The 15,903-nt window shown below is 41.7% G+C and overlaps 1 protein-coding gene across 2 annotated transcripts in view; it reads right to left on the minus strand.

The window, feature by feature from the left end:
• LOC147710631 (F-box only protein 44-like) overlaps positions 1–15,903 on the minus strand; it is a 401,416-nt gene that overhangs the window by 371,606 nt on the left and 13,907 nt on the right. For both annotated transcript variants that reach the window (XM_086921310.1, XM_086921309.1), the window contains exon 2: positions 7,114–7,425. In XM_086921310.1, coding sequence (XP_086777436.1) covers positions 7,114–7,372 — 259 coding nt within the window. In that variant the 5' untranslated portion in view covers positions 7,373–7,425. The remainder of the gene's footprint in view (positions 1–7,113; positions 7,426–15,903) is intronic.

A 15,903-nucleotide genomic window follows, 5' to 3' on the forward strand; every position in this document is an offset into this window, starting at 1 on the left:
TGCTGTCATGTTGTCTGTTTGAACTGGGAGAGTTTTGCCTAGGAGGTGAGTTTGAAGAGCTCTGAGTGCTAGAAAAACTGCTAGAAGCTCTAGATAGTTGATGTGGAGGCGTTTGTGTTTTTTGCTCCACAGGCCTTGTATTGTGTAATCTTGGAGATGAGCACCTCAACCTGTCAGAGATGCATCTGCTGTGAGCACGATCTATGGAATAGGGTCGATGAAAGGCCGTCCTTTTGATAACTTTTTTAGGTTCCACCACTGCAGAGAACAATGGGTACGGCTGTCTATCAACACTAGATTGTTTATTTGACCCTGCGACTGATTCCACTGATGTAGTAAGCACTCTTGCAGTGGATGCATGTGAAATCTTGCATGGGGTACAGTTGCAATGCAAGATGCCATCATTCCCAGCAGTTGCATGAACACTCTGGCTGGTAAGGCTTGGTTGGACTGAAATTGTAGTATGACAGTCTGAATATTGTGAATTCTGGCTACATTGGTAGAGGCTACGCTTTGACTGTGTCTAGAGTGGCTCCTAGGTAAGACTGCATCAGTGATAGATGCAGGTGAGATTTTGTGCATTGACCGTGAAGCTTAGTTGATTAAGTAGGTCTATATTGATTTGTGTGTCTTGTAGACAGTTTTGGTAAGTGCTCACTTTGATGAGCCAGTCGTCTAGATAGGGTAAGACATGAATATGTTGTCTTCCGAGATGGGCCACGACTACTGCCAGGTATTTGGTCAAATCTCTGGGAGCTGTAGTCACTCTGAAGGGAAGTACTTTGAATTGGTAATACGTGCCTGCTATCACAAATCTGAGGTTTTTGCGATTAGTCGGATGAATTGGAACATGAAAATATGTGTCTTTTAAGTCTAGAGTAGACATAAAATCTGCCTTCTGTAAAAGTTGAAGTACCTGTTGAAGGGTCACCATGTGAAAGTGTTCTGATATATAACAATTTAACTCTCTGAGATCCAGAATAGGTCTTAGGGAACCTTCCTTTTGGGAATAAGAAAATACAGAGAAGACCCCTGAGCCCTGGTACAGAATTGGAACCGCTCCTTAGCTCCTTACATTAAGAGAGATTACACTTTGTGTTCGAGCAATTGGAGGTTTTTCAGAGACAATTCGTGAGGTTGAGGTGGAATGTTTGAAGGGTTGCTGGTGAGCTCCAGGCAATAACCATGTTGGATAATTACAATCACCCATTTGTCTGCTGATTGTTAAGTAGGGAGAAGTTGTTGAAACCTTCCTCCGACAGGTGTAGTATAGTCGGGGGAAGCGTTGGCAAGTCACTGCTTCTTAGAGGAAGAGGAGTTAAGGGTGTGTGGCCCTTACCTCTATCTTTAAAGATATTCCCTCTATAACCTCCTCGAAAAAAAGCCTATTGGGGAAGAGGACTGGTTGTTACCTTGTAGGTGGAGGTGTTCTGGTCTGAGAATATGATTTTAAACCCCCCCCTCAGTAAAAGGAATGATGAAAGGAACCTCTGTTTGACGGAGACTAGAGTGCTCCTATGGACTTGGCCACTTCAGTGTCCTTTTTAATTTTTTCCAATGCCTGATCTACTTCAGGATCAAAAAGATGTTTCTTGTCAAAGGGTGTGTTAAGAATGGATTGTTGGACCTCAGGTTTAAACCCAGAGATCCTTAACCAAGCATGTCTCCTAAGCAAAATACTAGTGTTGTCCTCTCTAGCAGCAGCATCTAGAGCACACCTTATGGTGGATTTTGAAATTAGCTTACCCTAGTTTACTAAATCCTGCGCTTTAGCTTTATGCTAGTCTGGGAGATATTGAAGCAATTGCTCCATTTCATCCCAGTCTGCCCTGTCATACCTGGCTAGAAGGCCTAGTGTATTTGCAATGCGCCATTGATTTGCAGCTTGAGCCGCTATGCGCTTGCCAGAAGCGTCTATTAACTAAAGACTCCTTATCTGGTGGAGGAGCATCGCCTGATGCTTAGGAATTAGCCCGCTTACGAGCATTAGACACTACAAGTGAATCTAGTTGCAGCTGGCCCTCTATAAATACTGGGTCTGTTGGGAAGACTTTATACTTTTTGTCAACCCTAGGAGTCAAGATACATGCTTGTACTGGGTCCTTTAAAAATGTCATCAGCGTGTCTCATCATGCCCTTAAGCAAAGGAAGTGTTTGTGATGACCTATGTGTGGATGCTAAGGTCTCAAACAAAAAATCTTCTTCTAATGATTCTTTGTGCAGTGCCACCCCATGATATTGGGAAGCCTTGGCAATGAGTTCCTGGTGGGATACATTGTCATCTGGAGGTCTGGGTCATTATCTGCTGCAGGATCAATTGTATAATCCGTCCATGGATCTAATGGTAAATGTGTCCTTCCATCATCAATATCATCGTCATCATGGTGAGAGTGTGGAGAATCCTGAGGTGTAATTTGCAAAGGATTTGAAGGTGGAGAAAGTGGTGGTGGAGGGGATGATGGTGGTGGATGAAAAGACTTTTTCTTTAAGGATCTTGCATGCAGTGTCCTCATTAGGAAGCTTCTGTTTCTGAGGTAGATTGGTACGAATATGACCAGTTTCAGGGCTAATATACAGTCTCTTTTGCTTGGGAACCGTTTCCGTTTTCAGTGGAACAATGTCTAAATTCAGATCCAAAGTAGCATCTTTCTGTTTCAGTGGCAACATTTTCAGCGCTGGCGTTTTCGATGTGGGCGTGGTAAGGCCTTTGGGTAATGACAATTTCGGCTCTGAAGGCTGCTTGACTTTCAGCATGGATGATTTCGGCTTCGAAACAGATTTTTGCTTGAACCAGAGGGCTTTGGTTCGGACGAGGATTTTTGTCGACTCAGTACTGAGCAGGAAGGTTGACTGGCTGTTTCGGAGCCAGGTCTGGAGGCGGGGCATCAGAACATTGTCTCGGTGCCGACCTTGGCCAGAAGGCACAGGGGGTGCCGAAGCCTTGTGCTTTTTGTGAGTGATTTGGAGGGGCAAGGGGCCTTCCGTACTCACGTCACCTTGTCCCTGTGGCAGTTCTCCGGCGTTGAGGTTTATCTCGAGTCGGAGTCGGAGCCCTGCATGGAGAAGGCTTCTTCCTCCTCTGCTGCTGATGCCTCAACCTCTTCTTGACCGGTATCTTCACCGGAGATGTCCGGCGTGTCTTCGATGCTCAATGATCGCAAAGAGTTTTCTTTGATGGAAATGATACGCAAGCGTTACAATCTTCTTCCTTGTGCTCTGGAGACAAGCACACGTGCACACCTTGTGTGAGTCAGTGCACCGATCTTCGCGTGGCAATGACGGCAGAATAGTAACACTCTCCGTTCCATCGACGGAGAGCTGAACCAATGCGGTTAGGCCTGAAGGCCGTCCACAAAGCTTTCTGATTGAAAAGTATATTCCGCTGACCAAAATGATAGGCTGAGACGTGGGAAACGCATACGAAGCAATACCATTGAAGGTAGTGAGGATTGCGCGTCGAGGGAAACCTGAAGAACGGTTTTGGACCGGAGCACAGCAATCCAAGTCCGAGCCCGATGGCGGAAAAAAACAGTCTAACAATGGAAACAATGACCATGCACACTATCACCGAAAGGAGGAGTAGCCTTACTTCGTGACTAGGGAAGACTTCTTTGAAGAAAAGCAACTTGCAAACATCCGGACCCAACACTAGATGGCAGGAGTATGCAAAGCATATGTATCTACAGCACACATGCCTCAAACATAGAGGTATGCCGACATTAGTAGGACCAGTAGTTGTTCATAAGGATACTACAACATATGATGATTCTAAAGGAGGGAGGAGAATGTTTATAAAGAAAAAAAGGGGGTCCTGTTTGTTCATCTCTCAAAGCAACTGATGTTACTCAACAAATATGGGAGTCATATAGGGTACAAGAGCCATATTTCCCATATAAAAGGAAAAGGAACGTTACTAAGATAAGGAAAAGGGCTACTGGCCACAGAAATGGAAATTCAGCTCTCGGCCTGGAGATATCTACCTCATGTTGGGGTAAAAAGATTCTGGTCTGGAGAAGGAAGCACGTCATAAAATAGCCACTCTCTGTAGAAACAAGATTGCACACACTGAACTGAGGTGAGCAAAAGAGGTTAGCAGGTTGCTAGGTGAAATATACAAAAGACTAACTATAGACTTAGGTGACCATAATCTAGAGACAATATCTTTAGGGCCGAGTTGCGAGTCCGATCTAAAAATTGTGCCCGGAAACAGCATATATACAGCATTTAATTAAAAAATATCTATACGGTTTTTGAGAAAGTCATGGGCAAGGGATGATTTGTTCCCATATGTTGATGCATTGCCAAACCCCTATCTTAGATAAGCTTTACTGATCCTCAGATCTGGACTAAATCCCTGGTTTGGAAATAAGGCTGTAAGACTAGAAGCCATAGAAGACAAGGGCAAATGCACATGTGGGCTGAAGTGTGACTCTTTGCATGTCCCTTTCCACCTGCCTTTTCATGGCAGGTAAACCGCAATGAAAAGGCTGACAGGAAGGGACATCTTAATACCTACGGCGGTGCCTGCCAGGCACCACCACCATTGTGAGGATGGTGGACCCTCCGACGGGCTCCTTGAGCCTGTCAGATTCGTGGTGGTCGGTCTCTCCGACCGTAAGCATCCGCCTGCATATCATAATGCGGCGGGCGGTAATGCTGGGTCTGATGGCAGAGGGACCGCCAACGAAGGACTGACCTTGGCGGTCTCACCGCCATCGTAATGAGGGCCCGAGGTCTTTATACACATAATTTGACTGACTGGCTACATAAAAAATTAAATAATGTTAGCAGATTAATAAAATACATAAAGCAGCAAACTGTAAAATTAAATATTTAAAAATGTTCTGTAAATGTGTAGGAATTAGAAATGTAGGACATAAAATAGAACTGCTAACCTTAACTTTATTCTTTGGAGCAGCACAAGAACAGTAACCACTGTATTGTATAGATGATGGGCTACCTCAAATGAAATGCCAACAAAAGAGAGCATGCATTAGGCACAAAAAAACAAAATTATATGCTAGAGTTTTTGCATATTGCTTCACCATTTAGAATTAAAAATCGAATTTAGAATGCACCCACCTTCCCATTAAAATTTCGATTTTCTAAATTTGTTTGTGAATTAAATAAAATATTTCATCAATTGTGTATTTGTTTCATGTAAACTTGTTTCTGTATGTTTGTGCATTCTTTTGAAATTCAAATGGTAGAAAAGAACTATGCTGGGATCCCAAGCTACCAGTAATAGCGGGGATCCCCAGATTTCAGTAATGACTGAGGGTGGCTCCTCAAATTCCATTATTGATTCAGTTAGGGTCCTCAGAAGTCAAAAGGTTAATAACTACTTCCATGGACTATAATGTAGCTGCTTGGTGTATGGCCATGTTTGCTGTGTAGGGCCATTAACATCTTGGCCTTCCACGAAAAGTGACTATTTTCCATATTTCTGCCAAAGGTAGCTCATGAGGTAGATCCCGACTTGATCTTTGAGGAGAAAGTGTTATTCTAAGCTGTTACTATGAGCATCACATCTAGTTTTAGAATTGCAATTAAAAGGACAGAGGCCCTGCAAGGAGTTTCTTGCAGCTGTGACAAACAAGGACTTGAGGCAAAGTAGCGTCTTTCCCTAGAAAATTATTTTGGGATTCTCTCATGGGGGCCAGATATTTCAAAAGCTGCACCAAGGAGGGGCCTTTCATGAAAACCACTCTTCAATATGGAAATAAACCCTCTGAAGTGTTGGATGACTGGTCGTCTTTTTTGTTCTTACCTAAACTCTCCTCTGGGTGGTTCTTTATGCCTTAGATGGGGGCTGGCTCTACAACGTTGGGTTGTCTTCTCCACTGTTACAGCCTAGTCCTTCTGGATGAAGGCCTTTTGCTTTTTGTGGTCTGTTGTTTTTGTACTTTGTTGGTGTTTCCTTCACTTGTTACCACCCCCTAGGGCCAGTGGCACTTTGTGAGTTCTGAGATCTTCCTTTATCAGAGGTTGCCTTTATCTTCTCTACATTTATTGGAGTAATCCGTGTGCCCCATGACCGCTGGTTAACTGAGTGAAAAGGGTGGGGGTTTTACTTGATGTTAAAACCCTTTGTAACACACACACCTCTTTCACTTGGCTGGAAGCTCTTCAAGTATTCAGTTTGTTCCTGCACAGTCTGCTTTTCAGATGAAGGCGAGTGGTCTTTCTAACGAGGGAGTGTTTCTTTTCTGCCTACCTGATCACAGGTGGGTCCTTTATATTATTTCTGAGGTTGTGGGAATTTATCACTGATTAAGAGGAACTCAATTAGGTTGCTGGTCTTCCGTTCCCGTGGCGACCACTCTGGTTACCTTGTTCTTATCTCAGTGAACATTGGATCCACTTCTGGGCTGAGAATAAGAGCTGGGGACTGGAATTTCATGAATGCGCATGGGTGGTGCAGTAGGGCCACAAAAGTGTCAGGGCTTCACAATTATGAATGAATTGTGTGCCATTCAAAACAGTGTCTACATCATGCCTGGTAACTTAGACATTCTGCAAGGTCTAAGAACTAACAGAACATGTGTCACTGGGCTGACTAATTATACTTTATTATTTGCCTCCTAGAAATTGATTTGTGCGGTTGATTTGATACCTACTGTGGGCAGATCCCAGTTCCTACTGCTGCGGAAGTAGGCGGATACTTAACTACTTCATGTACTTGTGTTCCAAGACAGTAGGGAGGCAGGTAACTAGTATGGACCTCTATGTGCCAAAAGAGAGAGATATCCTCTCTCTGGCCTCATCCTAGGGCAGTAAATACCAGGCACATTTTAAACCCTCAGCACAAGAAAAGTGCAACACCTGAAACCAAAAAGACAAGATATCACTGCACATTTAAGAAATGATTTAAAATAAATCTTTCTCCCTTATGCTCTCTAGCTTCTCCCTTTTTCTACCCAGGTAATTTAGGAAGACATTCTAATTCGTTAAATTCTAAAGAGCATGCCGTTAAATATGTACTACCCAATTACACTTAAGATGGACCCACAAGATTTAACTTTGGAAGAAAAACTAGATAACAACGCAATAGCTATAAGCTATTTATCCCATTCCTCTTGTAGAGCCCCGACTAGCGTAAGGGAGACAAACCTTCTGCACAAGGATTCTTTATTAAATTCTTCTTCAGCTTGAAGAGGAAGTAAAGGCACCTCCAATCACCAGGATTCCTTATGCCGCTACTGAGGAAAAAAAACTCCAGCTGGCACTTCCTTTTCCAAAGGGTGGGCATATCAACCACATCTTTCCAGTGCCTGCAGACCAGGCTACAGCAATGGATCAAGTCTTGGCATGGAACTCGAGACAGCACCTCCAGGAGGACATCTTCAGGGAGATCATTGATGCTATGCATCCTGGTGACTGCTGAAGGCTCTCTCAGGAAGGGGGAACACAAGCTGTAACAATCTGGTGAAGAAATGAAATTTAAAACACATCAGATCCTAGTTTTTCTTCAATCTGATCCTGTTTTCCGATATTCTATTCATGTTAGCTTTTTATAATTGAAGTGAAGTGACAGAGGGCTCAGTTCACAAACATTTTTTGCTCCCCTATGCAAACCTGTCATCACTTATGTTAGAATAGATCCCTAAAGCGTGGGCCCATCTTCAGTAAATAACATATTGTTCACTGAGCATGCAATTTATAGGTTAGCATATATCTGATATCCCATTTACAAATAAAAATAAACTGTATATTTCAGATTCTAGGAGTGTTAATATTAACATATCCTTCTGGAACTGTATCAATATATCAAATCCCACAAAGATGAACACCAAAAACAAACATTGGTAGTTTGGCAATAGATAAAAAATCTCAAATCTTGTGATCTGGTTGTAGGAACACTTATTTGTTTTTCTCACTGTAAACTGAGCATGCACTGGAGAACACATGAACTCAACTGTACCAAAAGGGTAAATTAATGATTTTTTGGTGCAAATAATGTTTTCTATAAAACTCAGTCACACACAAAGTTCAAGCAACAACCTAATAAGAAACAAAGAGAAAAAGAGGGACTGGTGTACAGCCAGGGAGAGTTATATGGATGGGGAAAGGGGGAGTAAAAATAAAATCACTGTTGAAAATATTTATGTAGGTAGATGTTTTGAAACTGATCCTTCATGGGAGATAGAACGTGAATATTATTCCATCACAGTATGAGTCGTTTAGAAACCTAGGCAACCATTATTTTAAAAAGTCTGACATCCAGCAACAGAGATAAGATTATGTGCCTCGGTTATAAAATAATTTAGCTTTGACTCTATGTCAGAATTTAGGACAGCATTGATAGAATTTACATTAGGCTTAACTATGATTACAGCATATTCTTATAGTTTCCAGGATTGCTATCTCATATGCTAAGACTTTAGAAAAGGAATCCTACATTTTTAGGTTTAGCCTATGACCTCTCCTACAGTGTTAGTACAGGCAAACAACATATTTGTTTTGTCTACACTGTGTTACATTATAGAAAGTTACCAAGAAGTCGTTGCTAGGAGCAGTTGTTTCTTTCATAAAGGTTAGAGAGATATCAAAAATAAATATTGTGGATCGGACCATCTTAAAACAATGGCACACATGTTTAGGATTCTAAAGAGTGCGATACTGTAAGTATGTGACCTTTTAAGGGTTGTTCAATCTTTGTACCAGGAAGGGATTGTGGTTCGTAAGACTGATTGATCTGATCAGAGGTCAAATGTCAGTTTGACTTTTTACTAATTGTTGTCTATCTGTTCCTGGAAAATGGTTTTAACTTTTCTTTCACTTATTTATCACAGTTAATGGTTTTTGTCAAGTGAGCTGACAAGAATTGTGAAACTAAAGGATGTAAAATGCAAGTTTGTTTTATCCAACAACATTTAAACTGCTTGTAAATAAATAGCACAAGTATTTCAAAATATAACTGGAATTATGGAATAACTTTTTTTGTAATTCCGAAGTATGATGCAAACAAAGATTTTAATAGGAGCAAAGTAAATCAGAATACTTTACTTGGTGATGTGCAAATGACAAATATTTGCAGACACTTTAATTCCAAACATTGTACACTATATACTTTTAAAACCACATGTCAGTGATAAATTCTGTGGCCATTTCATTGCAAAACCTGCGGGGTTGCTACTTTATGCTTTAGATAAATATTTATTAAAAGTGATAGTTTTTAAACATGATTTGAGAAAAGTTCCTGCTCCCCGCCTTAATGCAGTTAATGAACTAAGACCCAAGTAAGCGGTTATGTGTATACTTTATGTGGCTAGATTTGTATTCTATATGGAGTTAATGTTTAGTTTATTAAATCAAACAAAATAGTTTTCTGTACAGCTGCCTTGCTGAACTCGTGTATTTAAAGCTGCTCTGTATGTGATAAAAAAGAAAATGGCGTCGCAGTGAATTAAAACACTTGCCCAGGATCACATAATTTGAAACTAGTTTATGGGTCAAGAGCATTATAATTAGGTTGAGGTGATTATTTAAGTCACTAGACCTACAGGTCTAGTAACATTTTTGGGATTTTTCGAGGCCTGCAGGGCCTCCTGCTGCTTTCACTTTTCTTTCAATTTTTCCGTCATCTGTGGTGCTTGGACCAAGTGCAATTTCCTGTGTCTACGGTCAGTGAACTTCTTCCGGCTGCTGCTTGTAGAGGTACTTTTTTAAATGTTTCTTATTAATCGGGCACTCTTTAAGAGTGCATGTATTTGCAGGACTGCTCTACCCCCTCCCATCCCTCCTACCACCTCCATGTCCTTCTTGTTTTCGTTGTTCCTCCTGCTTCGTAGTTGCCGTCCCTCCATGCCCTCTGGTGTCCTTTTTCGCCCCCCACCCTATTGGAACAAAAACCTATATGTCGGTCAGCACCTGCTGCGCCTTAGCACTTTGTATTTATTTACTATAAGCCATCTTTAAAAACATTTAAAAAGTCAAATAGCTCGTGCAGAGCTATTTGGCTTAGTTAATATTTTTTTAAGATGTTGCACAGCATGGCATGCTGCTGGGCAACATGACTTAAAGTAAATAAAAACAAAGTGCTATGGTGCGGTCTCCCCTGGGCGTGCAATGCCACTTTGTTTTTATTTACCTTGAGCCACATTGCACAGCAGCTCATGCTGCTGTGCAATATTTTAAAACATTGACACCAGTACGTCTCCATGGGGGAAACCTATTGGCTTAGACAATGCTTGTTATTTTTAGGAAAGGAGAAGTCATCTCATACCAACACATGGTTAAAATCTAATTGAAGGTTTTCCCAGAGTTACAGTTTCGTACAACAGGAGGCCCTTTTAAATAACATTGCAACTGCAAAGGAACTAAAGGAATCAGCTGAAAAGGGGAGATTGCTCAGTATGATAGTTTCGTTAAAGCTGCATATAATGTTCAAAATGTAAGGCTTATACACAAGGCTGATGTAGTAATTTCAATTTTACATAAATATATTTAAAGCACAAATCTTTGCAGCACAAGCATAATGTCACTAGAAATAAAAAATACAATACAATGCAAAACACTAGAAAAATGAAATATGAACTATAAAAAAGCAGGAGCTACATTTCATCAGATGCTTAAAAATATATAATTAAAAGGAAGTATGCTAAGTTAATAATTTAGGGGATCATTATGATGGCGGTAAAACCGCCACCGGCAGGCTGCCGGTGGCGGTTTTACCGCCATCGTAAGGCACTTCTTCACCCGCCAAATTCCAACAATGTCGGGCAGTGTGCTGGCGGACGCAAAGTCTGTCCGCCACAGGCAATCGTTACGATTGACCCACCCACATCAACAATATGGTGGCAGTGCCTAACAGGCACCGTCTGCCATATTGCGATGCTGCAACCCCACCAGCCGGTGGATGGTGGTGAAACTGCCATTCACCGGCTGGCAGGGATTGCATTTTTGGGCCCGTAGCGGGCCCCCCTTGTGTTGGAGGAGGTGGGTATGTACATAGAAAGTGCGGAGTAGGAAATTCCATATTACATGCGGCAAGCAGTCAGCCACCAAATCTGAGATGTAGGATCCCTTTCAATGAATTTATAGGGGCAAAAAGAAACTGTAGCTCTGAGGAATCTTACCTCAAAACCAAAGAGGCAATAATTCAGAGATTAAAGCAAAAACATCCCCCAATAAAATCTCTTCAGCAAGCTGAACAAAGGGCTAATAATATCAACAGCGTAGATGCCCTTTTTCAACCACTACACCACAAAGAGAGAAAAAAAGAGAAAGATAACAGTCCCATCAGATTTATCATCAAATTCAATAGCCAGGCCAATGACTTGAGATGAATTCTAAAACAGAGACTATCTTAAAATAAGATCCTATCCTAAAAGATAAGGTAGGACATACACCCTCACATACCAAAAGAGTGTATCTCTGAAAGATATGTTAGCACAGAGTAATCTGATTCCAAACAAAACTAACTGGCTGAAACCAAGCAAGGCATTTCACAAATGTGGATGCTGTAAAGCCTGTAAACATAGTGAAAACATACCAGAAGTTACACTTAAACGCACTAACAAAAAATGGCAGATTCCCAAACCAATAAACTGTGGTACAGAATTTGTAGTATACGCCATTATATGCCTAAGCAGGAAGTGGTATATTGGCTCAACCACCTTTCTGGTAAAAAATAAATGCATTCTAGAACAATGACGACCCATCGCTAACAATGATCGCAACAACAGCACTGCAAAACATTTCCAGAAAATACACCAGGGGTATTGGACCAAGGCCACATATTTTGGTATAGAATCAGTACAAAAGCATCCAAGAGGTGGAGACCGCCTCTCCACCCTGCGCAGACTAGAATCTCGATTTATCTTACAAGCAGGCTCCTTCTTTCCTTAAGGGATGAATAATGATGAGGAGCTACATTCGCATTTATAGATAACAACCATTATTGGTAAAAAAATGACGAGGAACTACATTCACATAAATAGAAAATATGAGCCTCCCTAACATATATCCTATGGGTCTTTTTTAAAGAATCTGTTCACTGTTGCTGTAAAAAATATTGTTTAAGTTATTGATGTATATTGTAATATTAATGTATTGACACCACTAATCAATTTGCAATACAAAACTTAGTTTTGAACTATGGACTAATTGACCTATATCCTCCAAATACAGGTAAGTGCAGAAAACAAAGTGTGTTGAAGTTTTATGAGTTAGCCACTGATTACAATTAAGAGCACCGGAGTACAAGGATGTTCTTCGCAACGATCACCTCTCCCTTCAAAACAACTGACAGCGGTAGGACACAATATTTTTTATCAGGATTGTACAATACTATAATAGAATATTTAAATAATGAATGCAGGTACTAGAGCATGATCCCAAGGGCTTCCAGACATAAGAATAAGGTTGTTGATCAATTTATTTTGATAATGAATTGAATTGTTGGTAATTCATAGAGGTGATATGAAAACATCGCCTAGGGTACTACACCTGTATGTCTGTCAGAAATGTGATCATATACTTTTATTAGAAGAATACTTGACAATGTGTGAGGCATAGCAGGTCTGGAGCATAACTAAATTAAGTTAATTGAAAATCAGATAACAGTGTCCATGTATTTAAAATTAAAATTAACAGAAAAGGTCTAACACATGTGTATAAAATTGAAAAGATAACAATGAGTACAAGGGTGTCAAACAAGTACAAACAAACTACTCTGTGATACTTTAAAATTGTACAGAAATATGTAAAGTTTGACGTTCCTTTTAAAATTTTGAATTTACTCACAGTAATAATTTCCAAGTGCACTTTCCTTTAAGTCTACACATTGTTGCGTCCTGTGTGACGTATTTAAAATGACTACAGGAATGGGACCTATGAACGCCTGGACTACCTATTAGGTACGAAAGAAGTTAGCAGAGCAGTTAGAGAAGTGGAAATCGAACCAGCGGCACTCTCTGACCATGATGCAGTGAGGGTCACAATACAGCTACCACCACAAAGGAAACACATAGGGAATTGGCGCTTGAGAGACAGTATGCTCCACCAGGCTACAGTGAAGAAGCAACTTACTAAATGCATATCTGAATACTTAGAGACAAATGACTCCCCTGACATAACCATCTCCACACTATGGGAGGCCCTGAAAGAGATAGTCTGAGGAGAGCTTATAGCCATATCTTACTAACGGTCGACGCTGAAAAGGCGTTCGACCGAGTAGACTGCGGATATCTGGCAAAAACACTGTCCCACATTGGTTTGGGGGAGCGCTTCAGATCCTGGGTAGGTAGATGTTATAGCTCTCCTACAGCCTCGAATAAGGTGAATGGTATCTCTTCCCGTCCTTCCTCTATTCAACGAGGCACCAGGCAGGAGTGCCTGTTGTAGCCCCCCTGTTTGCCCTAACATCAAGGGCATTCAGTGGGGGGGTGGGGGGGGGGGCACCACTCAATAAGTCTATATGCCGATGACATAGCATCTCTTGAGTCGCCCGAGAGATCGCTGTCAGCTTTTTTAGAAGAACTGGAGGCATTCAGCAAGGCCTCGGGATTCCGGGTAAATGTAGGCAGGCACTAAGTCTATCCGGGACACCTAGGAGCTCGGCGATAGGGGGAAAATGCTTTCCAGTGGCTCAAGCGCTTGAATCAATCCCATACCTGGGTATAGAGTTGGACCCCAACATTAAGCAAACAGTCATGATGAATTATGCCAAACTGACTTGACAGAGTAAGAAGGAGTTGAATGGTTGGAGACACTATCGCCTTTCACTCCTAGGTCGTATAGCAGCCATCAAAATGTTAATCCTGCCTAAAGGACTATACTTGTTCCAAACACTTCCGGTCTCTCCGCCTAAAGGAACAATTGCATCTTTACAAAAATACATTCTCCACTTTGTCTGAGTAGGCATGTAACCGCGTATGCGCCAGGATTTGGGCTACCTGACCCCGGAAGATGAGGAGCTGCGGATTCCAAATCTCATGGACTACTTTCGGGCAGCTCGGATGAGATATTTGATGGAATGGAACTGAGAGGAATCAGAAAAAAAGATGGTTGTTCCAAGATAGGGCTATAGCGGGACTCTCGCTGTGGAAGGTACCCTTTTTATAGAAAGCAAACAGGCCGCAGAGTCTACTGCGGTCACCCACCACAAAATCAGTGAAGGAGGTGTGGGAAAGGGTGGGCACTAAACGAGAATGACGTTACCCTCACTGATGAGAACAAGGAATTCTCCCCGGGAATTGAGAGTAAGGCATTTGCGGTATGGCAAGCCAAACCCTGTAAGGCGGCATGACACATCTTCGACGTAGAGGGGATAATACCATTCACACAACTACGTCAAGATTACACACTGCCAAATGCCCATCAAGGAGATTTATGTGAGTCCCCATCAACAGAACTGGAATTGCAACGTACAACACGATGACGTCACAATGCACCCTGATTGCGCTGACTGTATTAAATGGATGACTGTTATGTATGATGAGATATGTCAATTATCTCTTGATCATATATGTGATTTGTTATTATTCAAATTCAATAAAAAGATTTTTTTTTTAAAGATTACACACTGCCGAAGACTGAACAGTTCGGATATTTGCAATTGCGGCACTGGTTGCTCCAACCTAGTATCCACCCACAAGTCAGAAGAAAATTGACGAGATATGAAAAATGGTTAGTCACAAAGAGCAATGATAAGAAATCTTTGAACTCTATGCCATGCTTCGCCTGCCTGCTCCTCTGCAACCCACACCTAGTGAGAAACGTTGAGCTAAGGAGATAGGGAGGGACCTACCAAGTAAGGAATGGGAAGAAATATATCACAGGGCCAGGCACACAGCGAGAAACACATCCAGTCCTGAGACCGCCACCAAAATAGTAACATATTGGTACCTGACGCCAATTAAGCTTAACATAGGGAATCCAGAGCGAAGTCCCACATGCTGGCGGGGATGTAGGGAGGATGTTACCCTGTTACACATACTGTGGGAGTGCCGCACACTAGCATCTTACTGGCCCAAGATATTAGACGAGATTGACCAGCAGTTTGACATGCAGATCCCAAGATTTCCGGCATAATAATACTAGGACTGCCAAACCCACGGACCTTTCGCTTAAAATCTCACAAGGGGGGACAGATGGGTATAGCATTGGGGGTGGCACTCCAGAACATTTTATTGTACTGGGGGACGCCAAAAACGCCAAAGTATCTGGGGTGGCTCCATAGATTAAGGTACTTTCTAGGGATGGAACAAATCAATGCTACTTTGGCAAACTCTGAAGACACATTTAAGGGCGTATGGAAGCCATTCCTCAATCCCCTAGCAATGAAATTTAACGAAATTGCAAGCCCGAAATACCTTCGCTTTCTCAGACTAACGAGCACAGACTAAGTCCCACAACACACACTGACACCCATGTTCGATACATCTCTGTAAACCCGGCTATAGTGACATTTAGAAATGTGAATACCGGGGTTCGGGGAAGGGGGAATATGGTTGGGGGGGACAGTTTAAAAGTTTGTTCTTTGGATGGGGGGTTCATAATTACAGTATCTACAATTTACATGGCATCACAAATTATCTGACGAACATTTTGTTATGTAACCACAGCTAAACGTTGCAATAGATCATGTAATGTACAAATGCTACATTCAGCGACATGTGATATTGCTATGGCGCCGTCTTCGCTCGTCGCCTGCCTCGAATTGAAGTAAGTAAAAACTCTGAACTCGTCGAACTTTCAGTGCTTTTAAATAAAACTGATGTCCCTTTACTCATTTGATTAGGCCAGATTTATAACGACCGAGCAGTCAAGAAAGCGAATAGGTAAAGCTTGTTATTTTATGTCAGTCAGAGCAGAAGAAATTAAAGATGAACACCTGCACAAACTTTCAGTAGTGGAGTCTGCAGTGCACATTGGCTACATTCCATACCTCAGCAA

The sequence above is a fragment of the Lissotriton vulgaris genome, chromosome 5, assembly GCF_964263255.1.
Source record: "Lissotriton vulgaris chromosome 5, aLisVul1.2, whole genome shotgun sequence".
NCBI classification, from domain to species: domain Eukaryota; kingdom Metazoa; phylum Chordata; class Amphibia; order Caudata; family Salamandridae; genus Lissotriton; species Lissotriton vulgaris.